General features: G+C 37.3%; 1 protein-coding gene across 1 annotated transcript in view; it reads right to left on the bottom strand.

Annotated features, from left to right (window-relative positions):
• SUGT1 (SGT1 homolog, MIS12 kinetochore complex assembly cochaperone) overlaps positions 1-23,449 on the bottom strand; it is a 40,198-nt gene extending 16,749 nt beyond the window's left edge. The window contains exons 1-10 of the mRNA XM_039253152.1: positions 23,324-23,449; positions 23,178-23,235; positions 17,946-18,036; positions 17,094-17,163; positions 16,315-16,385; positions 12,841-12,894; positions 12,446-12,462; positions 9,860-9,894; positions 8,182-8,278; positions 7,279-7,386 (exon numbers count right to left, since the gene is read on the bottom strand). Of these exons, the coding sequence (XP_039109083.1) occupies positions 7,279-7,386; positions 8,182-8,278; positions 9,860-9,894; positions 12,446-12,462; positions 12,841-12,894; positions 16,315-16,385; positions 17,094-17,163; positions 17,946-18,036; positions 23,178-23,235; positions 23,324-23,361 (639 nt within the window). The 5' untranslated portion in view covers positions 23,362-23,449. The remainder of the gene's footprint in view (positions 1-7,278; positions 7,387-8,181; positions 8,279-9,859; positions 9,895-12,445; positions 12,463-12,840; positions 12,895-16,314; positions 16,386-17,093; positions 17,164-17,945; positions 18,037-23,177; positions 23,236-23,323) is intronic.
• Positions 23,450-26,069: the final 2,620 nt, after the last annotated feature.

Raw genomic sequence — 26,069 nt, 5'->3', positions numbered from 1 at the left:
TTTTCCATGAATTCCTTTTTACATCTGTTTCACTTTCAATGTTTATATATGCTTTTAAATTTGAAGTGTTAAATCTTAATGATTCTGGCAGATTCCTCTAGAGTTACCACCAGCACAATTTCAGGTACTTTTACTGTGACTATTAATAAGGTATTCTATTTTCACTGAAGTCAAAAATAATTTAAAAGTTAACTTAAAACTTTGGTAGTGTGCTTGAATGTTGCTCTCATATGCACAGGGAAGGCTTTCAAGAATGTCCCAAAGCAGTATTTACAGATTACTAATAAGAATCCCTGCTGTTCCAAACTCTCAGTTTTCAAGATTTTTCATCCACCTCTAGTCTTTCTCTGCACACAGTTTAATTTTTTCTAATGAAAGACCTTCAGATTTAAAGGGAAGCCATTACTCCCAAAAGAGTCATGGCATCAAGATACCACCTTAGGAGGTTAAGTTCCCACTTCCTGCTCCAGAGGGACAGGGAAGGCCTCTTTCTCAGAGACTAAGAGCTGTGGCAGTTTACCGCTAAAATTTTTTTTTCTGGCAGTTTTGACAACCACCTGTTTCAAGGCTGTAGTCATTAAATAATTGTTCCCAACCTTCAGAATGTAATTCTTCTCAACATTCTCTTACTCAGCTCTTTGTACATTTAAATGCCGTACCTAACCCCTTCATCGAATAATAAACTCAAGTCTTCCTGGAGTCATACTGCACATCCATGCGGCATCTTTATTTTAACACTCAAATCATTTTTTTTCAAGTTTATTATTTCAGAGAGAGAGGGAGAGGAAGGGAGGGAGGGGAGGGGGAGAGGGAAAGAGAGACACAGAATCTGAAGCAGGCTCTAGGCTCTGAGCTCTCAGCACACAGCCTGGTGCGGGGCTCAAACCCACAAACTTCAAGACTGTGACTTGAGCTGAAGTCACATGCTTATTAACTGACTGAGCCACCTAGGTGCCCCTACACTCAAATCATTTTATAATCAGTTTTTAAATGCAAAAAACAGTGATTAATGACAAGAAATTAAAAAATCTTCTCCAAAGTTCAACAATTTTTTTAAATGTTTTCATTTTTGAGAGCGTGCGTACGAGTGCAAGTTGGGGAGAGGCAGAGAAAGTGGGGGACAGACTCCAAAGCAGGCCCCATGCTGACAGCAGAGAACCAGATGCTATGTGGGGACATGATATGGGGCTTGAGCGTGAGATGATACCTGAGCCAAAGTCGGATGCTTAACCTACTGAGCCACCCAGGGACCCCTCTTCCCCAAAGTTCTAACTGCACAATTCAAATATTTACTTTGTGTCTACTCTGGGCCAGACACTGTATTAATACATAAGGTCACAGTCTCTATTCTTGTTCAAAAAATTAATCTCAAGAAATATTCCCATAAACAAAAAATTCTAGTAGGTATCACCTCTAGTGAAAGATCTAAATATAGAGAAATATTCTGGTTTCCTGGAAATAAGTATGCCAAAATGTCATCAATAGTGAGACTGATTACTTTCTCAGCTCCTTTACATTTTTCCAAATTTTCTATGATATTTACTGCTTTTACAATCTGAATAATAATCTAAATAATCAGGATAAAATAATAATAGCAGTAACATTTCTTGAGCACTATTACATACCGTGTGTGCTTCATATATATCATCTCACTTAAAAGAACAACCCTATAGGTGCACCTGGGTGCCTCAGTTGGTTAAGGCATGACCTGTCCGACTTCGGCCCAGGTCATGATCTCACAGGTAGTGAGTTCAAGCCCCGTGTCGGGCTCTGTGCTGACAGCTCAGAGCCTGGAGCCTGCTTCAGATTCTATGTCTCCTTCTGTCTCTGCCCCTACCAAGCTCACTCTCTGTCTCTCTCTGGCAAAAAAAATTAAAAATTAAAAAAATGTATTTAAAAAAAGAACCCTATAAAAGGGGATTATCATCCATATTTTAGAGATGAGGCAACCAAGATAGACAACTTGCTGGAAGTGTCGTCTACTGCTATAAGTTTTACTTATTTCCTCACAAATAAGCAGAAGTTGAAAATAAGACAAAAACTATCAGTTGTGTAATTTTAGAGAAGAGTCATAAATAGATACTCCTTGCTAGAAACATGACTAATTTCACTGAGCCTCAGCTTCCCCTGTAAAAAGGGATTAACAGGGTCTCCCTCATTTAGGGTTCTTATGGGGATTCAATGAGCCCATATATATTAAGAATAGAGCACTGTGTCTGGAAAATAACTGAATGCTCTTATCATTATCTTTATCTTCATTATAATTAGCTAAAAAATCTGTGCAAAGTGTTTAACATCTCTGAATTCAGTTTACACCTGTAAATAGGTGATAAAAATACCTACATCATGCAGTAACTGTGAGGGTTCCAAGCATGGATAATACACAGCATTCAAAATACTTACCTACAATAATTCTACACCAGTTAACCAGTATGGAACTGACTAAATAAGTTACAATAGATGCATGCAGCCAAATACTTTTCTGTTGAATGTTTAAGGGCATGAAACAAATATCAATGATACATGGCTAAATTTGAAAAGGCAGCTACAGACAGTATTTACAGTAAAATTCTTTTCTTTTAAAAATATATTAATATGCATTAGTAGAAGAGGTGGCAAGAATATACTTCAAAAACAACAATTTGGGCATTATCAGCAACTAATTACTTATTTAAAAACATAATTACCACCACCACTGTATCAAAACGACATAAAACAACAATTCAAAAATTCCACCATCTGGGAATGTAAACTGGTACAGCCCCTCTGGAAAACAGTGTGGAGGTTCCTCAGGAAACTAACAATAGAACTCCCTTATGACCCAGCAATAGCACTGCTAGGAATTTACCCAAGGGATACAGAAATGCTGAGGCATAGGAGCACATGTACCCCAATGTTCATAGCAGCACTCTCCACAATAGCTAAAACATGGAAAGAGCCTAAGTGTCCATCAACAGATGAATGGATCAAGAAGATGTGGTTTATCTATACCATGGAATACTACATGGCAATGAGAAACAATGAAATCTGGCCATGTGTAGCAACATGGATGGACCTTGAGGGTGTTATGCTGAGCGAAATAAGTCAGGCAGAGAAGGACAAATACCATATGTTTGCACGTATAGGAGGATTAGGAGGAACTTGACGGAGGAACAAGGGGGAGAAGAAGGGCGGAAATGGTGGGGGAAAGGGAGAGAGGCAAACCATGAGAGACTCTTGAATGCTGACAAAAACTGAGGACTGATGGATGTGGGGGGGAGGGGGGGATGGGCATGAAGGAGGGCACTTTGGGGATGAGCACTGAGTGTTATATAGAAACTAATTTGACAATAAACTATTTGTAAAAAAAAAAAAAAAAAAAATCCCACCATCTGTGTTTTTAAAAAAGCACTAGTATCCTGCCCACACATCCCCAACTCCATCACATCATCATTAGGATTTTTCTATGAATAATAAGACAAGGAATTCACTCTGAAACTTCTCAAATTTTAGTGAGTTAAGGGAGCTATGGTTTGTCTCCCAATAAAGACACACATTTTTGCCTCCCACAATTTCAGTTAAAAGCCTTCACGTCTTATAGATACAATACAAAAAATTGCTTTGACTAACAATAGGAATAGAACATTTTTTTAAAGATTTTATTTTTAAGTAATCTCTACACCCAACAGAGAACTGAACCCCTAGCCCCAAGATCAAAAGTTTCACACTCCACCCGACTGCGCCATCCAGTACCCCAAAGAACATTTCTACAAAGGCAGATTCACTCCAAAGGATTTTGAAAACTCATTTTTTTTTTACAAGGAGTGAATATTAACCTTTAAAATGAATATTTCACAGCACAGCTGTCACTGAAGTTATAATCCTGTGATTGCAAGCACAGAATATTGTCACGAAATTAATAAGACAGAACAAAAGACAGACTACAGTTTCTTAATAAAGAAAATGAATTAATAGGCAGATATGAAAGCTTGGATTCAATAAAAAGTAGAAATAACTGTCAGAGACACTGGAAAAAAATGAATTCTGACTTGGAAAAATCTAGATATGACACTGTAAAATATTTAGTTAAGAAATGCTACTTCGTTAATTTAAAATAATGCTCTCTTATTTTCATTGCAAATTAGATTTCACTTGAATTAATAACACTTAACCAACAATTATACAAAAACATGCAACATTTATTTACCCTTGAAGGTGGAAAAGAAAAAACCAAATGCTCAAAGCAATCACCCCTTTAAAGCATAGATTTTACAGAATCTCTAATTTTAAGCAGAAGCATCCTTTTCTCAACTCACACTAAATGATTCAAGACACCTGAATTCATATGAAAACCATGTGACTTCATTATTGTCTTAGTGTCACCACTAAATAAACCCTAAATACCCACAGAAATATTTGATTTTCAGTATTTTAAGTCTCCCTCTGCTGTATGAAAAAAGATTCTAAATTTTCATTTCCCTTAAGATATAATTAAGTACAATTATTTCAATTTGTTTCCCATAATTTCTAGCTTAAAAGCTGGTGGGCTAACAAAACTAATACATATTACTTTGGGCTAGGAAAAGAAAAATCACCTTCCATTACATTCCATTCCATTAAGGAATGCTAATTCTTTAATCCAGAATTTAGAAAAACCTAAGCAAAGAAGCAATAGCTTTCCAGAAATAAAAGTATTTCTCCTGGGCCAAGATGAATAATTTAGTAACTATGTAAACTTGGGGAAAGCATTTAAAGTTCATGAATCTCAGTTCCTTTTCATCTATAAAGCTAAGAATAAAAATACTCTAACTGAACTTCAAAGGGTTAACATCAGAATCCACTTTAAATTTATTCACTGAGGGGCACCTGGATAGCTCTCAGTTGGTTAAGCATCTGACTCTTAGTTTTGGCTCAGGTCATAACCTCATGGTTCATGAGTTCAAGCCCCATGTCGGGCTCCCTACTGCTAGTGCAGACCCTGCTTAGGATTCTCTCTCTTTCCCTTTCTGTCCTGTCCCCTCCTCCTTCCTTCTACCCCATCAACCCTCCCCCCCTTAAAATAAATAAACTTAAAAAAAAAAGAATACATTTATTCACTGAACAATTACTGAGCAGCCCTATGTACAGCACACGGAGCTAGGGATGCCAAATTTAGCAAATGGAATATACATACTAAAACATTAATTCAGTTTGTAAAATTAACTGGGCATCCTGTACTTTATGTGCCAATCTTACTTGGAGCATATACAAAGACACAGATGTGACATGCTTCTTATCCTCACAGACTAAATGCAAGGAAAATAAAACCTATACATAAACTGCTACACAAAAAAAATAGTTATGTAGCATTTAAAGAAACAGGAAAGGCACAAAAAAGGAAACTGGGAACACAGTACAAGCATTGCAAAATGGTCAGAATCAGGAAGTACTCAAGACTCAAAGGAAAATAAAGAATGAGAGAGGACAGTGCTTTAACATCCTCCATTCCAGCCACACAAGCTTACCTATTTATTACCACAAATCCTATTCTTCCATGAGTTACATGAGGCAACCCACGAACACAAGTTTTTAAGTCATTTACACCATCTATTTACACAAGTCAGCTTCCATTTAAACTACTTCAAAAGAATGTGCGTTAGGGGCGCCTGGGTGGCTCAGTCGGTTAAGCATCCAACTTTGGCTCAGGGCGTGATCTCATGGTTCGTGGGTTCGAGCCCTGCGTCAGGCTCTGTGCTGACAGCTGGCTCAGAGCCTGGAGCCTGTTTCAGATTCTGTATCTCTCTCACTCTCTGACCGTCCCCTGCTCACGCTGTGTCTCTCTCTCTCTCAAAAATAAATAAAACATTAAAAAAAAAAAAGAATATGCATTAACAACCTGCTGATAAAACTACCATATGTAGGAAAATGCCTAACTCATAATTTTCTGAACTGTCTTCCTCCCAAATCTAGCTAGTTTTGTGGTTGATTACTTACCCATCTTCTTTTATTAAACAAATTCTACACTATGTGGATAGGGTCAGTAAGACTAAGATTTCATTCCTTTTCCCCCACTTTCTATCATCCAAACAACTTTCTTCTCACCCCCTCATAATTTAACAGCTCTGTACTTTGTAATCTTTAATTAGTGGACAAATCACTTCTAACTAGATGTAGAAAACTACTTCTTTACTTCGCACTTCTGCTCAAATGCTCTGCAGATACTCTCTTCTTTCTGCATATTCTGCGACACTAGCTGACCTGACTCTATTCTAGGATATGAAAATTCACCTGGCCCTAGAACTTAAACTCAGTAATTAATAACATAGTTATTAATTAAACAGACCATGTTCATAAAGAAGGTGTAGCAAAAAAGTCTACTTATATCATTTGTTGTCATTAACTCATTACATACCTTCATACAATTTTATAGATGAAAAACTTTCAGAGCTCATTTAGCCCCTATCTCTCATTTTTAAAGACAGTGAAAATTTACTCCTTCAATAATTCTGTAACAACCTAAATTCACAGAGCAAGCAAAGAACCAGAGTCAGATTTTTTGATTTTTCAGTTCAGTACCTATCCTGCTAAACTGTACTACCTACATCTTTTGATTTATATTTACAAGTCTATGAATTTTAACTCTATTGCATATTTTACTTCTTTTGGAAAATATAAAAAAATCTAAAAATTATATAATTACTCAAACTGCGGTTTTAAATTACTCAAGTATTCCCTCATAACAAAGTATTCTAAAATTCAGGTTAATTAAAAAATAGAAAAAAAAAAAAAAAACCCAAGCAGACTCACCTTCACAGTAGTGAAGTATTTCTAATGCATAAGGCAAGGTGAAAAAGTACTTGTACATCAAAACAGACAAGTTCAAGAGAAGAGATGCTCACTGTTTGTATCAAATCTTAAAGAGAGGCTGATAATTGTATCTTTTTAAAAAACCTCTTTAAGAACTATTATACCAATCCTGATAAATATATAAACACTACTGAGATTAAATTGATTTTTACATTCCACTGTCCTAGAATTTTAGGAGGGGAAAATTTTTACTCAAAATTTATTGTTTTTACCTGTCCTTTTTAATTTGAAGATATGTGCCTGAAAGGATCTATAAACTTATAATCACATGGGTGGTAAGCTGACCAATACTTCTAGATTTTGAAAATATTACCACTGACAACTCTTATTTTTAAGTAATCTCTACACCAGATGTGGGGCTTGCACTCACAACCCCAAGATCAAGAGTTGCATGTTCCTCTGACAGCCAGCCGGGTGTCCTCACTACTAACAACTCTTTTATAATTGTCTTACCTTTGTTGAAAGTACTTTAAATGTGCTCTGTTGTGGTATTATAGGATGAAGAAGTCTCAGTTTCAAATTATAATCCTCTCCAGAAGGAAGCTTCACCGAAGCAGACAACTAATGAATACAAAATTAGCAGTACATTATAAAATTTATATAATGAAGGACGAAACACTTAACTGGATGTTAATTACAGAATTTCAATACTGCTGCAGACTGTAATTTCAATACTGCTGCAGACTGTTTTAAATACTTTATATCGAGTATCATATTTAAGAAACTCAAAATAATCTTTTTTTTCTATCTGGTACCTTTTATATGGATTCTCATATACATAGTTAAATAGCAGAAAATATTATGTTTCAAACACATATTTAACATTTAAATCTCCAGAAAACTCAAGATATAGGAACAAACTATATAGTATGTAACAAAAGTATTCATATGCAAAACATCTACTTCTACCACTAACATAAATACCATTAAAATTTTCTACTAAATGCTAGCAAACCAAATTATTAGAGGCCATATTAATGTAATGTAGTTAGCAAATTCTAAGACCTATAAATCACACAAATAAGCAGATCTTTTTCACAAAAGTATATCACACAAATGTAATCAAATCACATCTTACTAATGTCTTTTATTATTTGTCAATCAAGTTTGCTGTGAAATAAAAATCTAAAAAAAATTATGTACATCTAGCTATACCCTACAGTATAAACGCTTTTGTCTCAAAATTTAAAATGACTCAAACGGAGAAGGAATGCTTTATATTTTCATCAGCATTTTCCACATCTCAGGAAGAAATGACATATCTGATAAACTGCTATAGGTTATTCTGCAATATATTATTTTGCAAATGAAAGTATTTAATCTCAAAACAAAAAATACTTCAAAGACTATAATAACCTCTTTTTCTGAAAATTCCACACTTATATTATTCTTCTGAACATTCTTGATCATAAGTGTAATGATTACTTGAGATTCTGTTTGATACCAGTCGTACCTATTAAAAAAGGAAAAAAAACTCAGAACATCTAATTTTCTCAAAGTTGTTGCTTCTTCATGTTTTGTCAAGACAAAAACTACAATTTGATAAACAAGAGCTCCACCTTGAGGAACAAAATAGTAAAGCAGCTGGTGATTCACAAACAATTTTATATAACTGATTTCCTTTGATGTGTACTAACGAAGAGAACAGTGAGGTATGATGCCTCAACCTTTCCAGGAAACTTAAATACTTACACGATTTTCAGGGTTCTGACTTATATCTCTAAACTGATGTGCTTAAGCTAATGTTGAAGAGGAAACGGATTCTAAACAAACCATAATTATATACCATCAATAGTTTTACACTTCCATTTCAATCTAATACAAAGAAAATGCACTTCTATCCATATTTTACAGATGAAAAAATAGAAGCCCAGAAGGGTGAGCAATCAGCCAGTCATCGGTAGGTTTACAATGGACCCACGTCAACTTGACTCCACTCCAAAATCTCTTAACTGAAGCTGGGGGCAATAGCCCTGAACACAATAAGCAGAAGCAAATGAGCTAAAATTAAAATAACTTAAAAGTTTAACCCATCCTGCCAAGCACAACATTAAACACAGTATCTTCCTTCAGTCTCAAGGTATATGGGAAAACTAGCGTGCCTAGAGATTCTAAATATGTGTATCTTTCCCACAGAAGGCTCTAAAACTGCAGGAACCCTCACTTTCAAATTAGATTAGATTATAAACTCCATGAGGGCAGAGCTATTTTATCTATTCTGTCACTGTTATATTCCTAAGACTGAGCACAGTGCCTGGTAATTATGAAATCAGTGTTAGATTATTTTACACTCTAACATCATGATTATTATTTGAGGTTTGTGTTATACCCCAAGCTAGTCAAAGTTTCCTATCTATGGTACTTGAAGAGTCATCCTAAATCTCACCAGAAAGAACATGAATAAATTGTTTTAACATCTTCAAGCCGTTCTAGGTAATTAAAATGCACCCTGACTAAAGAAATGAACTTTAAGAGTCTCCGTTTCCCTCCGAAATTCAGTAAGGATGCAAGCTCCAGCTCAATGCCTTGTATTTCTATCTGTTATAGTCCTAAGAATACAAGTTGTACACATGGCTAATGAATAATTAAAAATAAACTCAAATACTTGCTAGATGCTTAATTCATTATTATAACTGCTGCCCTGAGCAACAGTCACTTTCAACTCATGCAGAATTACTCTATGAAAACTTTACTCTAAAATATTAAAGGCATGTAGTTACAACTCTGCGAAACCTACTAACTTCTTTACCCGTGTAACAACTGAAGAGGTTCTCATCATCTTGTCAAGGTGACATAATATGGAGCCAGAAAAAGCGAGTTTAAAGTGGAAAAGTGACTTGAATTTACTCTTAATTATAAATAATAACAGTAATCAGCAGACAGCTTTAGAATTTGTTCTCCCAGGCTAACCACAATTTCTAAAAAAACTAAAAAACACTTAAAATCACAAAGTAAGGACTTTCTCTTTAAACAACAGGATTTTTCTCTTTAGACATATTTATCATGCATTGTTTTATGAAAAAGAAACGCTTACTTGATTTTTGACTGATGAGTCCTCTGGGATGCAGACTGATTTTGGATAGTTGAAAGAGAAAAATTTTATAAATTAGTTTAGCAACTGTATGTTAAAATACACATATTAATTTACCCAGCGCTATGGTTACTTTGACATGGAATAACTACATGAAAATGTCAAGACAAAGCATAACTGGTAAATAATATAAATTTATACACAAAAAATGAAAATATTGAGTATTTTTATAATTTTAATATTTTTCTTCTAAAATAAAAAGCATAAAAGCCCAAAATATTTTCTAACGGTATGATTAGAAAAGGTTACATCTAAGATGTTCACTTCCAAGGTTACCTCTCTAAAATGATAATAACAGTGACACATAAAAACATTTTTCAGAAATAGTATAACTTGGGTCGCCTGGGTGGCTCAGTCAGTTAGGCACTTGACTTCAGCCCAGGTCATTATCTCAGGGTTTGGGAGTTTGAGCCCCACATAGGGCTCTGTACTGATGGTACAGAGCTTGCTTGGGATTCTCTGTCTCCCTCTCTCTCTCTCTGCCCCTCCCCAACTTGTGCATGCACTGCTCTCTCTCTCTCAAAATAAATAAATAAACTTAAAAAAAAAAAAAGAGAGAAATTGTATAAAGTTCGAGCTTAACAATGGCATCAAACACTGCTCTGGAATATATGAAGGAACATTTTCATGGTACCTTCCAGTTAACAGCTTACTCCATTTACGGTCCCTCAGTAACAAACATTCTAAATTGCCCATCAAAAAACAAAGTGACTCTTGACCAATCCATACTTTCCTAAACTACATGTGTGCCAGTTAAGACTACGTAAATCTGAAAAACTTGCCCTGGGTCATAAGTGACCTCTAAGTTGTCCCTAGATTCTAAGGGAAGTGATGGGGTTTAGAGGAAAAAAAATAAAGCCCCCTACAGATGTGAGTTTAACCCAGAATTACTCTCCAGTGTTAACTATTGAGAAATACCTGAATCCAGACAATATCAAATGGAGATAATGACTAGAACAGATTATTCCAGTTCAGCTTGGTATAAAGATAAAACTACACTGGTCTGAACTACAGCAGTGACAAAATGCACTGTGGCTATACAGCGATTTGTGTTACGTGACGAAGTACTATCCAAACGCTACTCTGTTGTTTTCAGGACTAGTTCCAATCCCCAAAATAGTAAGACCTAAATAAAAATACCAGCAGGTGAAGGAAGGCAACTTTTAAATACTTCCCTCATCCATCACACTCAGGAATATAGACAAGCCTTGGAGGTATAGGGATAATCAGACAGGGCTCACTTTTGGTGAAGTTCAAAACTCCAGTCACTACATATGCACATACCTGGCCTGAAGCTGACAACCTGCCTGAAGTAGATTAGCTCTAGCAGGCCCAGTTTACATATGAAGAAAGCCCAGAGAATAAAAGATTTTCTCAATGTCACAATGTAATTCTGGAAGAGAGAGATGTAAATTTTCGTTCAGACACAAAGAAAGAGACCCAAAAAGGTTAAGTAACTGCCCTTAGAGTTAAGACCACAACCATATTTCCTGAATCCTTGTCATTTTATTCAATGACTAAATTGTAGATGATCACTGCTAAAAACCATTAGCCATAATTAACTATGTGTGTTATATATAAGTGGTTTTAAAAAATCAAATAATTTTCAAAAAAAATCAAATAATTTTCAACTCCACCATAATTTTAATTTTTTTTTTTTTTTTAAGTTTATTTTTGAGAGAGGGACAGACTGCAAGCCAGGGGAGGCACAGAGAAAGAGGGAAACACACAATCCAAAGCAGGCTCCAGGCTCTGGGCTCTGTCAGTACAGAGCCCAACATGGAGCTCATCAAACTCACAAACTGTTAAATCATGACCTGAGCCGAAGTCGGACACTTAAATGACTAAGCCACTCAGGCATCCCTCAACTCCACCATAATTTTTAATAAATGCAAAGACTTAAAAATCTTCATGTCCAAACACTAAATATGAAACTAAATTACAGATACACATTTCCAAATTCTAGTTAACTTTTGTGTTCTTTTTTAAAAATACTTATTTTGTGAGAGAAAGCAAAGGAGCACGCACACATGAGGGACAGAGAGAGTATATCCCAAGCAGGTTCCGTGCTGTCAACACAGAGCTGGATGCTGGGCTCGAACTCACAAACTATGAGACCGAAACCAAGACTTGGATGCTCAACCAACTAAACCATCCAGATGCCTGTAACTTTTGTGTTCTTATCACACCACAATAAATTACCCCGCAAGTGCTCTAAGGCAGCAGCTGTTCAACTTAAATGTGAGGACTTTTCAGCCAGGAAAAGATAAAAAGTGACCATCTTGACCATACTAAAGCATACAAAATCAACTTGAATCACACATTAAATGAACCCAATAATTTTGATGACTATAAACCTCTATATTTATTTCACCAAGAATGGTATTATTCAGTTACTAAAGGAAAAAGTATTTACATCAAATTGCTTAAGATGTAACTAAAAGAAAGATCAGTCTGAGTCCGGTCTCAAACATACATGGCAAAGTTATAATTAAGTAAAAATACAAAGAACAAAAACTTTGTACTTACCACCTCGGATTGTGATCCTATTAAAAACATAAAAATATCTCCAGTTAACAGTATATTTATAGGTAAAGTTACACACGTGATTTCTGTGGCATAAACATTCTGACTGATTACATAAATCAATTTACCATACATTCCAAATAAAAGAAAATGGTTTAATTTTGCATTCTGGAGTCACTTTAGACTCGTTAGTAATTTCTTACAGGTAATACAACCATGTTACAAATCCATCTAAATCACCCTTTTAATATAACCAATACCTTGGAAATCCCTATTTAAGCTACCTAGTTAAATTTATGATGTATAAAATTATAAAGTTATAAATCTGTTTAAATCCAAAAATGTCAAACATTTACTTCTTTGTAAACTGAAAGACCATCAGAAACCTACATACTTACCATCCTGAGCTTCTTGACATCTTTTAATCCAGACTGTGAAATCAGGATCTGCACCTAGAAAAAAAAAAAAAAAGAGTGTAACATCACCTCATCTGCACCACTTAACATACATATTCATTCAACTAATACTTACTGAATACCTACTATGTTCCAAACAGCGCTTTAGGCACTTAAGCACTGGGGATTCAGCAGTAAATTAGACAGAAATATTTCTCCTAACACAGTTTATAGCAAGCATAATTACAGCTATAAATCTACTAACAGGTTTAACATTTAGACATTCATCCTGAAGAATTAAAAAACAAAACAAAACTGGTTTTAACCAATCAACCTCACTGGTTCCCAGACACAAAGAATCTGTTCTTTCCCTCACCCTTCTTCTGTTAAAAAAGCTTCCTCTTGCACAAAAAATCAGCTCTGAGTTAGAGTCCCTACACACCATCATTTAGTGTGGAGTGGAAACCTGGTAACAGGCAGCTGGACCGAGATCTAAAAGCCTCTCCGGACCAGGTTTGCTCTCCAATGCAGCTACCTGCCTATTCTGTCTACTATTCATACCCTCAATGGCTTTTCTTTTTACCATGCCATTCCTACCAACACCAAAAAACACCTTTGAGGCACCTGGGTGGCTCAGTTGATTAAGAGGCTGACTTCAGCTCAGGTCATGATCTCACAATTCATGGGTTCGAGCCCCATGTCAGGCTCTGTGCTGACAGCTCAGAGCCTGGGGCCTGCTTCAGATTCTGTGTCTCTCTCTCTCTCTCTCTCTGCCCTTCCCCTGTTCATGCTCTCTTCCTCTCTCTCTCTCTCTGCCCTTCCCCTGTTCATGCTCTCTTCCTCTCTCAAAAATAAGTAAACATAAAAAAAATTTTTTTTAAAACAACAACAAAAAAATACCAAAACATCTTGATACTTTGTGTAGTTGTCTTATCTCCAGATTCCATGGCAGCCAACAGACTACAGATGGTGAACTATACATTTAAAAGACAGTAATGTAGGATGCCTGGGTGGCTCAGTCGGTTGAGCATCCAACTTCAGCTCAGGTCATGATCTCATATAGTTTATGAGTTCGAGCCCACATCAGGCTCTGTGCTGACAGCTCGGAGCCTGCAGCCTGCTTCAGATTCTGTGTCTCCCTTTCTCTCTGCCCCTGCCCTGCTCACACTCTGTCTCTGTCTCTCAAAAACAAGTAAACATTAAAAAAAAATTTTTAAATAAAATAAAAGCAATGTAAACATGTATGTAAGCAAATTATTAAAAGACTTAGAACGATGATAATATCTAAACAGTATAGGGTCTAATGAAATATGTTAAAAATTATTAAAAGTACTCTAAATAAAAGCTTACAAACCCAATCTAATTACAAGCAAGATTATTTTGAAAAATAAAAATTTCTTAAAATGGGACACCTAAGTGGCTCAGTTGGTTAAAGATCTGACTTTGGCTCAGGTCATGATCTCGTGGTTCATGGGTTCAAGCCCTGTGTTGGGCTCAGAGCCTGGAGCCTGCTTGGATTCTGTGTCTCCTTCTCTCTCTGCCCTTCCCCCACTTGTGCTCTGTTCCTCTTGCTCTCTCTCAAAAAGAAACATTAAAAAAACCTTTTTTAAAATTTCTTAAAAATGAAATTTCCAAATACATTAATTTATAAGTAAAATTCGACTACACAGGCCTTAACTAATACCTAGATACGTGTACACACATATTCATTCTAGTGGGGGAAACAATTACATCAAAATCTTTGATCTGAATAACCTATTATTCAAATTAATCAATAAATAAAACCGAGCTTTCTACAATACCAAAGGAAAAAAAGGAATATTCTAAGTTCTAAATTTTCTACCTTGTCTGTTAAGGGAACCCTAACAATTTAACATACATTTTTCCCTATAATTAAATAAAAAGGCAAATTTGTTTTTTAAATTAAATATCCTCAACAGCAATTTTACCAAAAAACAAACAACTTCATTTGAGGCAGACTGAAGTAATTCTAAAATAAAAATCAATAGCAATAAGGTATTAATAAAGAAAAACTTTAGGTGGGGAACTTTCTATTGCTCTAAAAAAGAAATAAGGAATAGGAATAGAAGTCTATAAGGTGGAATGATTCACGTCTCTTCAGGGTTTTTATATATGTATCAATGTACAAGGTAACTGGATTCTAGAATCTGCTAGGAGTGCAGATACACCAGCTTCTTAATGATTCACACACTACTGCTCTTTCCTGATTTGTAGGTTCCAACTGCAAAGTTCAGTGCGCTGTCCTCTCTCAAGTAGGTATACAGCAGAAAAGCAAATATTCAAAACAATACAATAAATTTTTTAGAAATATAAAAACATAATCATGCAATATTCCTTTAGAGTAGGGATTTGCAACCTCAGCACTACTGATATTTTGGACAAGACACTTCTCTGTTGTGGGGAAAATCCTGTACAATGCAGAATGTTTAGCAGTATCCGTGGCCTCTACTCACTAGGTATCAATAGCACATCCGCCATTCATCAGTCATGATCATCAAAAATCTCCTCAGAGGGGTACCTGAGTGGCTCAGTTGGTTAAGCGGCTGACTTCAGCTCAGGTCATGGTCACACGTTTGTGGGTTCAAGCCCCATGTCGGGTTCCGTGCTGACAGCTGGCACAGAGCCTGGAGCTTGTTTCAGATTTTGTGTTTCCCTCTCTCTCTCTCTCTCAAAAATGAATAAATGTTAAAAATTTTAAAAAAAAAACAAAAAACAAAAAACTCCTCAGACATTACCAAATGTCCCCATGGAGCAAAATCATCCCTAGCTAGGAACCACTGTCTTAGCGAACTATGAAAAAGACTATCATTAGAGGAAGATAAAATGACAGTGCACAGTAAGAATTCTGTAGTCTACAATTATCTATGAGATTACTTACAACTTTTGTCTTTCAGTATTTTGCCAACTTTTCTGGTTTTTTGGCTCTTACAATTTCTATACACATGCACAGACATCCATACTACTAATTTTCATATACCTCTCTGACTGACATTAAAAACTCACAATACTTTCAAAGCTCCAAGTTTCTTCCTATCACAATTTATCCAAACTGACACTTCACTTCTTAATAAAAATCTTTGCTGGAAAACTTCCTATCTCATCTAACGAAATAATAACTTAAACTCAATACACTTCTGAAAAAAAAGCAAATGAAACTTTCACTTGTCTATTAGAAAAATTTAAAGCCAGACTAAGTAAAGGGAGCACACTGAGTGTTTATATACAGTTTTTAACTTCTAATGGTAAAGCTTATCTGTGATCTAAATGCTAAAAGAAAGGACAATTTAATTGATTTTTAAGTAAGCTCAAATTTTGCAAAGAGGAAATGTTAGTAAGAAAAGAAAAAAAAGACGTTGGGTTTCTACAATGAACTTGAGATGACACTAACAAAACTGAGCTATGGTATTTAAAACACAGAAATAGATTAGTTTATTAACACACAATTCCAATACTTACTATCTAATTTCTGTCCTCCTACAAAAGTTTCTAGAGCAGCAGCATAGTTCTTTTCATGGTATTCACAGATCCTGCATGAGCATATTAAAAACAATCACCACACAGACACACGAGAATCATGAAAAAAAGCTTTCTGTCTAATTAAATACCTTAGCATGCTCTCCTGGTAAAAGAAATAATTTTAAGTATATATTAATAAACCAAGAAGTTTTCTAACATATTGTAACATAAATTTTATTTCCCATTAAAACCCAATTCTGGAACTCGTTTCAGAAGGAATTTCTTGATTTTAATTATGTATACTTGCTTATTCCAAAATATAGTTACACACTATGAAACTAAAGAAGTTTCTTAAGAATAAAGTTACACTTATACAGAAAGAAGCTGGGATACAAAGTACACAGATACAGAGCTTTCACAGCATTAAATGTAGCTTTTCCAGCTTGGTTGAGAAATAGATATTCCTTAGTCTCTTAAATATAGTAAATTCCGAACACTGAGCAAAAAGGGATATGAAATCCATCAGTTTCATCTATACCTTGCAATTACTCCAATCATCACTACCTTAAAAAACACTAACTATATATCTCCTATCACATACTATAGTTATAGAAGTATAAAATTATATTTAAAATTAAATCCCATCCCACCTATAAAATGTATTAATAAAATGGACAAATACAGAATTTACTATTTACATAAAACTTAAAATTAATTTACTCAACTAAAAACCTACTATCAATAGTCCATATTCAATAAGAAGAGTGGTTACTGCATACCCTTTTCTCAGCATAGCAATGGAATTATTTGGATTAAGTTCAAGAGATTTCTTCGCATCAGCAACAGCATCTATATACAAAAAAATGCAGTTTTTAGCCAGTTATTTGTGGATCCTAATAAGTTACATACAAAATTTGAATCAGCCTTAGATTTTTAAGTTTCCAGGTCTGAAGATGGACAAATGGTTTTAAGTTAGGAAAAGCTCCAAGATATAATTCAAAAAATTTTACCCTCATACCATATAAGCCTAATATTTAGCTTCCTTTTTAAAGCTATTCGGTCAATGAATACAGCTCTGTGATAAAGTTTATCTAATGTTCTCATTAATATCATTTATGTAATTTGTCTCAAGATATTTAATTTTTCCCTACCCAGATCTTCTAATCAGAATAATTAAAGTTACACAATACTGGGGCGCCTGGGTGGCTCAGTTGGTTGAGCAACCAACTTTGGCTCAGGTTTGTGAGTTCGTGGGTTCGAGTCCCGCATCAGGCTCTGTGCTGACAGCTCAGTTACACAATAGATTTTTTTTTAATAAAAATTGCAAATAAGAGCATTTCATTTAGATACTCTGTGAAAACGTAAATGTAATACTATTTTTTGTTAGCATATAAAGTAACTACAAATGAAATCCATATAAATTCTCCACCCACTGAAGGAAGAAAAGACACCCAGAACATTTGTTTGGGTGTTGCTCAACATGTTTGTCATGTTTCAGCTACTTCACACCTTGTATGAAAGACCAATTTAAAAATCCTCAAAGATAATTTCTACTGTTTTTGATTCACTGTATCCTGAGCAAAATTTGCAACTTATTAAGAATAAACAATATAGTCAGTAAGAAAAGTTACCACAGTAATTCCCAAGAAGAATGTGACAATAAGCTCTTTGACAATAATATTGTGCATCATCTGGTTTCTGTTCCAAAGCCTTAGTCAGCTCCTAAAATATAAACATGTTGAGTGTTAGTAAATGTTTTTTAAAAGCAACTGAATTCTAACTAAACATGATTTTACATCAAATAACCTATTATCATAGAAGCTATCTGGAGAGAAGATAACAGGGAATTAAAATAAGTCTGGAGCTTTTCTTCACAGGAGGGCCAGTATCTCCCCTTCTCCACTCTCTCCCACCAAAACCCACAATCTAATGTATCTTAGCACAATTCCTGGCCTACAGTAGAAACTCAATAAATGGTAATTATTATCACCTCATTTATTCTGAAGAATTCAGATGATATACATTGACCACTACAGATTTTCTCCTCTTAATTTGGAAAAGACTCAAAGACTATGTAGAAGTTGACATACCTAGAAAATGTGAAGCTGTCCAATAAAAACAAACAAACAACCTAGAAGTTAAATCTAGATCTCAGGGAAGTTAAAAGGATCAATAAAGACACAATCAAGCTTATCTGGCCCTCTCCCATCTTCTGTTAATGGCAGACAACCTTAAGAAATTACAGCATTCTGTTTAAAGCCCAGAGACAGTATCTCATAGAAAGCTTCTAACAACTGATCAAGATTTAACATGAGATTAAAAGTTTGCCACCCTGGGCAGTCATAATTTATAAGTAGTAGCTGAAAGAACGATGCAAGAAGACACAACACAATCACAACTGGCCAAGACAAATGCAGGCAAATAGGAATGCTTTCATTCTCTACCCAGTGCTCACACATCCTAGGAATCTGGTAGTTTTCTTAAAAGGTAAAATTATTTCAAAAGCCACACAGCATTAATTTTGCTTTAATCTAGCAGTGTGGTTCTCACAAAGCAATGTATACTATACATGGTAATCATTTACCTAAAATCCACACCATTTTTTACCATCTTCACCTCTATCATCCTGATTGAAGCAATAATGAAAAGCAAGATCTTGTTTATGTCAATAGACATAAAATTCTCCAATTGTCTTTCAGCTAACTCGGAACAAAGTCCCAAGTTCTTCCAGCAACCTACAAGACCCTCCCTGACAACCCCGCGAACTCTTCCACCTCATCTCTTACTCGTCTACCCTAGGCAAACTGGCCTCCTTGCTGTTCTTCCAACACGCTGGGCCTCTGCACCTGGTGCTTCTCTCACTGGAAAGCTCTTCCCCCAGCTGTGCACAGAGATCCATTACCTTACTTTCTAGTTAGTGATGAGCCTGTGCCAGAAACAGGATTCAAATCCAGGTCTGTATGACTCCAAATACGGTTTTAAACACTGCCTCTTGGTAATGTTTCTTTATTTCAAGTATCTTTCACACACCAATGACATCTGTATTAATACATTTCCCTGATACTTTAAAATTCCTAATTTAAATGATACCATCTTGCACTAAACACTCAACAATTCTGAAAAGAGCTGACAGCTTCTTACCTATCTACTCATAGATATCTTCAAACCAAATTTCTAGCCTCTCCTCAGCAAGAAAACAGGTATATTTCAGGTCAAAGAAGCCACTATACATTATATTAATATCTAGATCATCTAATTGTTTTATTTTTAATGTTTATTTTGAGAGTGTGAAAGAGGGGGGAGGGGCAGCGAGAGGGGGAGAGAGAATCCAAAGCAGGCTCCACACTGTCAGCTCAGAGCCTGACTCGGCTTGATTTCACGAGCCGTGAAATCATGACCTAAGCCAAAATCAAGAGTCAGGCGCTTAACCTAATGAGCCACCCAGGTGCCCCTGGATTATTAATTTAGAAAGTATTTTTAAACATACGTTACATAACAAAGCCAGGCCAGACACTGGGGGTACAAAGATAATTAAAATGGAATCAAGTAAAAACTTCTGAACTTCAACCAACTTGCAAATAACCTTTAAAAATACAAACTAACTGCTGGTTAAGGAGAAACCGTTAAGTGATTCAGTTCAATAAAGTAATTCATTTATTAGGCTGCTATTTTTGAAAAGTTACCAAAAGACAGAACACAAACTGAACATTATGACACAAATGTAAGTCAGTACAATACACACAATAACCAATTTATTTCTGAATAAGTTAATACACAATATAATAAAACCAGAAAAAGCGAAGTTAAAATAATGATGTGTGGCTGTAATAACTGCAATGGACTTGTGGCGTGTTTTGAGGGTTCTGTTCCTGTGACAACAGCTGCTCACTGCTAGGGTACAAAGGGACTAAAGAGAGGTATCTCAAAGGCAAGGACTTTAGTGCCAACTTTTGAACACAGTGGCAAAAGGCCATTATGTAATGCACACCAATGGGAAACATAGCGTGAACATGTCCAAAGATACACACTTACATAACACGAGTTACTTCATATTCAAGCATTTTATAGTTCTAAAAATAAACTCAGTGAACTATAAAATATAATTACCCTGAAGTCTTTACCAAGATAATGATGAAGGAAATACCCTGATAATCCAGAACAAGTAAGGGGAAAAAAATTCTTAATAAGGCATTAAAATTGTTTGGATCTGAGAAAATCTATTTCCAAATCTTTATAAAGTTTTAGGCTTTGTAAAAATGCTAGTCAACAACATATCTTGTTGTTAAGGTTAAAAGCTAAAGCAGACCGCTTGCTCATAGGGACCTAACTGTTGAAGGCATGTAGCTCTAGGTACCTCACTTTGACTCCATTTCCCTTTTCCTTCTAGCCACACTAACCCCAATCATAGATGATAAACAAGAGTATCAACCCTTCTCCCTTCCTAAACTATCCAGCACTGCTAAACAAAAACCACATAACCATGCAGAACTGATAACTGCACATTTATGCTAACCAGCTATGCTCAACAAAGCTATCAATGGTCACCATCTATTTTTTTAAAAATTTTTTAAATGTTTTATTTCTGAGAGAGAGACAGCGTGAGCAGGGTAAGGTCAGAGAGAGTGGGAGACACAGAATCAAAACAGGGTCCAGTCTCCAAGCTAGCTGTCAGCACAGAGCCCGACGCAGGGCTCAAACCCACGAACCGCAAGATCATGACCTGAGCTGAAGTCGGACACTTAACCAACTGAGCCACCCAGGCGCCCCAATGGTCAGCATCTTTAAAGTTAGCTACCAAACTTTTAATATTACACATCCCTAGACCTACCTTCTCCTCCAGAGGATGACCTTGTTCCTTGAACCCAGAGCCTTGTCACTTCTCAACTATATAACCTTGAGCAAGTTAATCTCTTTAGACTCAGCTTCCTTGTGAGTAAAATGCAAATACCCACTGCAACTCTCCTAAGAATTATTGGGGGGAGGGCGGCACCTGATGGCTCAGTTAAGTGTCTGACTTTGGCTCAGGTCATGATGTCATGGTTCATGGATTTGAGCCCTGCACTGGGCTCTCTGCTGACAGCTCAGAGCCTGGAGCCTGCTTCAGATTCTCTCTGCTCCTACCCCACTCACACTTTGTCTCTCAAAAATGAAATAATGAAATGAAATAATGTTAAAAAAAAAAAAAAAAAGATGCACAAAATCCCTGCCAGCTTGAAGTTTACAATGGGGTCCCCTTTAGATAGGGTCATCTGAGAAAAAAAAAAAAGCTCTGAGATGACATTTCTGCTGAAATCTAAAGTGATGAGCATTTCCAAGCAAAACAAGATAGTACGAGAGTCCATTCTAAGCAAAAGGAACTGCAAGTCCATAGATCATCCACCAGAACCGAGGCTGCCACATGCAACTGACCAAACAAGCCGATGTGGCTTGAACCTAGAGAGATACGCTACAGGATGCCTATCCCAAGGTCCTCAACTCGTTCCTTACGTTACTTACCGAACAGCTCTTTCAAATAGGTCCTATCTAGTCCCACTTTACAGGAAACCTGATCCAGAGGGACAAAAGGCATTTTCCTGAGGTTATGGATTTACTATGAAACCAGGATCTGGATCCGAGCACTCTAATTCCTGAATTGTGCTTGCTTGCTTTCTTCTTTTTTTTTTAATTAAACTCTACCCCCAATGTGGGGCTCAAACTCATGAACTGAAGACCAAGAGTCACCACACCCTAACTCAAAAGGCCCTAAAAGACCTAGCCCCTGGTTTCCTCCTGACACCATCGCTCCCTCCTCTTTCATTCCCCCTCTAGTTAAATGGGCCTTTTTGCTGCTCCTTGAATAGACCAGCCTCATGATCTTTGCACTGACTCTTTTCCTGCCTGGAGTGCTCTTTCCCCAGGGCTTCCCTTCACCCTTCCTCAGGTCTCTGCTCAAGTATCAAGCCTCCAGACACTCTACTACTCCTGCGGGACACACTATTACCCCTGCGGCAAATTTCTCTTAGCAGTCCGAGCTAGGAAATAACATCTTTTGCCTCAAACCCGACCCTATCTCTATTAGATATGACAACTAGACAAGGTTTGGATTCCTCTTTCCCTCCCGTTTCAAAGCAAGAAAGCCCTGGCTATACTTTGCGACCAACTGTATCATGTATCCCTAGCTTGGGCTCTCTGTATTATTTTCCGTTACTATTTAAATCTTGCTCTTTTGGCTTTTCTTTATAGCTTTATAGCCCTTCACTTGACACAAATACAAAGTGCGTTGTAAATACACACACGATACATAATATAGGACTTTAATCCACAGCAATCAGTGTCCTGTACAAAGACACTCCAAAAAAATTTGTTTTGATAAATGAGTGAATAAGAACAGTGATAGGACACCTGGAAATATTCAGAAACACGTTAAAGGTTTTTGTTCCAGCAGTCTGCGCTTTTAGCACAGCACCTGGTATGTAAGAATGGCAAGAACAATTATCAAATGAAAAAACGAATTAATAGGTATCATCAAGCCTAGATTTCACTTTTTCTTCTACTCACAAATGACATTTAAAAAAAAAAATCGCTTCCAGGCCAACCCTGAACGTTAACTACGCCCCCAAGAAACAAGGAAGGTATTGCTAAGCAACTACGAGGATGCAGTAACGGCCTACGAGTGGGAGGGGGCACGAACAAGGGTCTGGAGTAACTGGGCCACTCTGGAACCGAGGAGAGCCGGACGCTGTCAGTATGGGAAATGATACACAACAAGAACAGCAACCCCGATCCCAGAAAGGCAGCGCTGCTAAGAGACCAGGGCCGCTAGAACCCGCGGGGGCCGCGCTCCCCCCAAGAAGAGTGGAGGAAGCGGAGATTGTTTCTCTCACCTCTAACGCCGCCTGGGGGTCCTCGTCGATCAGAGCATCTGAGAAGCTCCGGAAAAACCTGCCAGCGAAAACAACGACAGGTTCACTAACTAAGAAGAGCGTGGGTGGGAGGGCAAGATAAAAATAACAAAAAGAAAAACACGCACTGCTGCGCTGTTGCAGGTTCCGCTGCAGCTGCCGCCATCCCTAATAACCGCTGCTGCTGTTAGAGCTGCTACCACCGAGGTTAGGAGCTGCGCCGCCGCCCAAGGGGGAAACTTCTGGAGAAACACCAACTGAGCTTCCGTCCTAAGTAGCCAACGAGCAGCCACGCAGCGTGCGGCGGGGGGGGAGGGGAGACGAAAAGCGAGCGCAGAGCGGGCTGGGACCGTGGAGGACTGAGTCTCGGGGCCAGCCCCGTCCCGTGACCGGCGCTCCCAGTCCCCGCCCTTCGCAGCCATGGTTACGGACGCGTAGGCAATTCACATCTCCGCACTCCAATAGACCCTTCAGGGATAGTAGTTCAAAAGCATTTTTGTACCATACTGTTGTTTCCCAGGAGCGTGTAATGTTTGGGAGAGTTTTGCACGCCTATTAATAATAAGCCCCATCGGACTCCATTTTCACCACAATTCTTATCATGGCTCCCCAGGCAGCCGAGGCTTTCGTGACCTGTGACGCCTTTCGCTGCTACGTGTTCTTTTCCGGGACCGTAGTTCCGGCTTGCGCGTAGAGCCTGTGATTGATGCGTTGGGAGTCCTAACGGACAAGGACTGGCCGGAAATCGTCCTGCCCTTGTAGATGCTAGGCTGAAGGGAGCACTTTGGTTCCGGTGCGGTGTACTATTCCATTACCCAGAGCGCCACAGCCCCAGGGTTTTTTCCTAGTTGGCTTCCCCGAGTGAGAAGAAAACTTGTTACACCTGAAGGCCCCGAAGGGAGGAAGGTGGCCTAAGGTTGTGACAGTACTTTTACGTTTCCGACCTAGTCGGGTTCTCTCCTGTCTCACCGTCCTTTGACACACGGAGATCAGATAGAAGCTTCCAGCAAGTTCCATGGAATGGGGTGGAGGAAGGAGTGGGAGTGAACTGCTTAGTGAGTAGAGTTTAAACAAGTAAATGAACTTGAGTGTCTACTGCATCCAAAACCTAAACACTGGGATTCAAAGATGTTAACATCCGCTCCAGAAATTTAAATTCATTGTTTTAAATGCTAAAGTGAACGGGAATAGTCATGATAGCAAGAACAGGCATTTAGCCCAAAATAAGGTATAAGGGTGGATTTCAAAGGTGTGCTACCTGAGTTTCAGACTCAAAAGGTAACTTAGAATTAGTGGATGAAGGAAATGGAAAAGGCATTTTAGACAGACAAGAACGTGCATTAGAAAAATGATGATGTGAACTCTAAAATTGGTAGAACCAAAATTCAAATTAAGTGAAATGCCAGGTCACAAACAGCTAGCTGTGCTCTTCTGAGGAGCTTGGATGTGATACTCTTAACAATTCTAACTCATTAAAGGATTTCTGACTTAAGTAGGCAATAAGTCACATTTGCGTTTTTAAATATTTTTTTTTAATTTTTTTTATTTCTAGGAGAGAGAGAGACAGAGTGAGCAGGGGAGGGTCAGAGAGAGAGGGAGTCACAGACTGAAACAGGCTCCAGGCTCTGAGCTGGCAGTCAGCACAGAGCCCGACGCGGGGCTCGAACCCACGAACCGCGAGATCATGACCTCAACGAAAGTCGGATGCTTAACCGACTAAGCCACCCAGGCGCCCCCACATTTGCGTTTTTAAAAGTATGTTATTGTCTCTGTGCTGTGCAAGAATGATTAAAGGGAAAAGAACAGTTGTTGGGTGACAACTGCTGTGTTGCAGCCGAAGTGACTCTCTTAAATAGGTCAGTGGTTGTAGAGATGCACAGAAAGCTAAGAGCAGATATATGTCAGGTAACACTGGCTTGGGTTTGCTGATCTTTTAGGATCAGTGCTTTTTATGTCATACTAATAAGGCTTCACGTACTCCGAGGCCATGAGGATACTCTGTGTTCTCTTCTAGATGCTTTATTAATTTAGCTTTGACATTTAGGACTATGATTTATCTCAATTTTTGAGAAAGGTATGAGACTGAGATCAAAGTTCTTTTCCCCCAATATGGATATCCAATTGACCCAGTCCTACTTATTCAAAGTACTGCCATTTATTATTTCCCCCATTAAATTCTTTTTTTAATGTTTTATTTATATATTTTTGAGAAAGAGAGAGCACGTGCACAAGTGGGGAAAGGGCAGAGAGAGAGGGAGAGAGAGAATCCCAAGCAGGTTCCATGCTGTCAGTGCACAGCCTGATGTAGGTCTCCATTCCATGAATGGTGAGGTCATGACCTAAGCACAAATCAAGAGTTGGACACTCTACTGACAGAACCACCCCCCACCACATTAAATTCTTAGGTACCTTTGTTGTCAAATAGATGACCAAATATATGTGCGTCTGCGTGTCTAACCTTGTACCAGTACTACACTATCATAATTAATGTAGCTTTATAATAGATCTTGAGGTCCTAGAAATTTTCAAGGTTGCCTTGGCTATTCCAAATCCTCTGTATTGCCATTATTTTATACATCTTATACAATTTATTTCCATTTATTTATAAATTTTAGAATGAGCTTGTCAACTTAAGGGAAAAAAAACCCTGCTGGGATTTTAATTGGACTTGCACTGGATCTGTGGAACTGTTAGGAGAAAACTGACATCTTAATATTGAGTCATAAGCATTGAGTCATAAGTATCATCCATACACCCTCCATTTGTTTAAACACTCTTTAATTTCCCTCAGCAGTTTTGTAAATTTCAGTGTAGAAATTTACATATCTTTCATTAGATTTATACTTGGGTATTTGGCTTAAAAAAAAGTTTATT

This window comes from Hyaena hyaena, unplaced genomic scaffold (assembly GCF_003009895.1).
Source record: "Hyaena hyaena isolate Hyena2069 unplaced genomic scaffold, ASM300989v1 scaffold_440, whole genome shotgun sequence".
NCBI classification, from domain to species: domain Eukaryota; kingdom Metazoa; phylum Chordata; class Mammalia; order Carnivora; family Hyaenidae; genus Hyaena; species Hyaena hyaena.
This window is presented reverse-complemented; position numbering and strand designations above follow the sequence as displayed.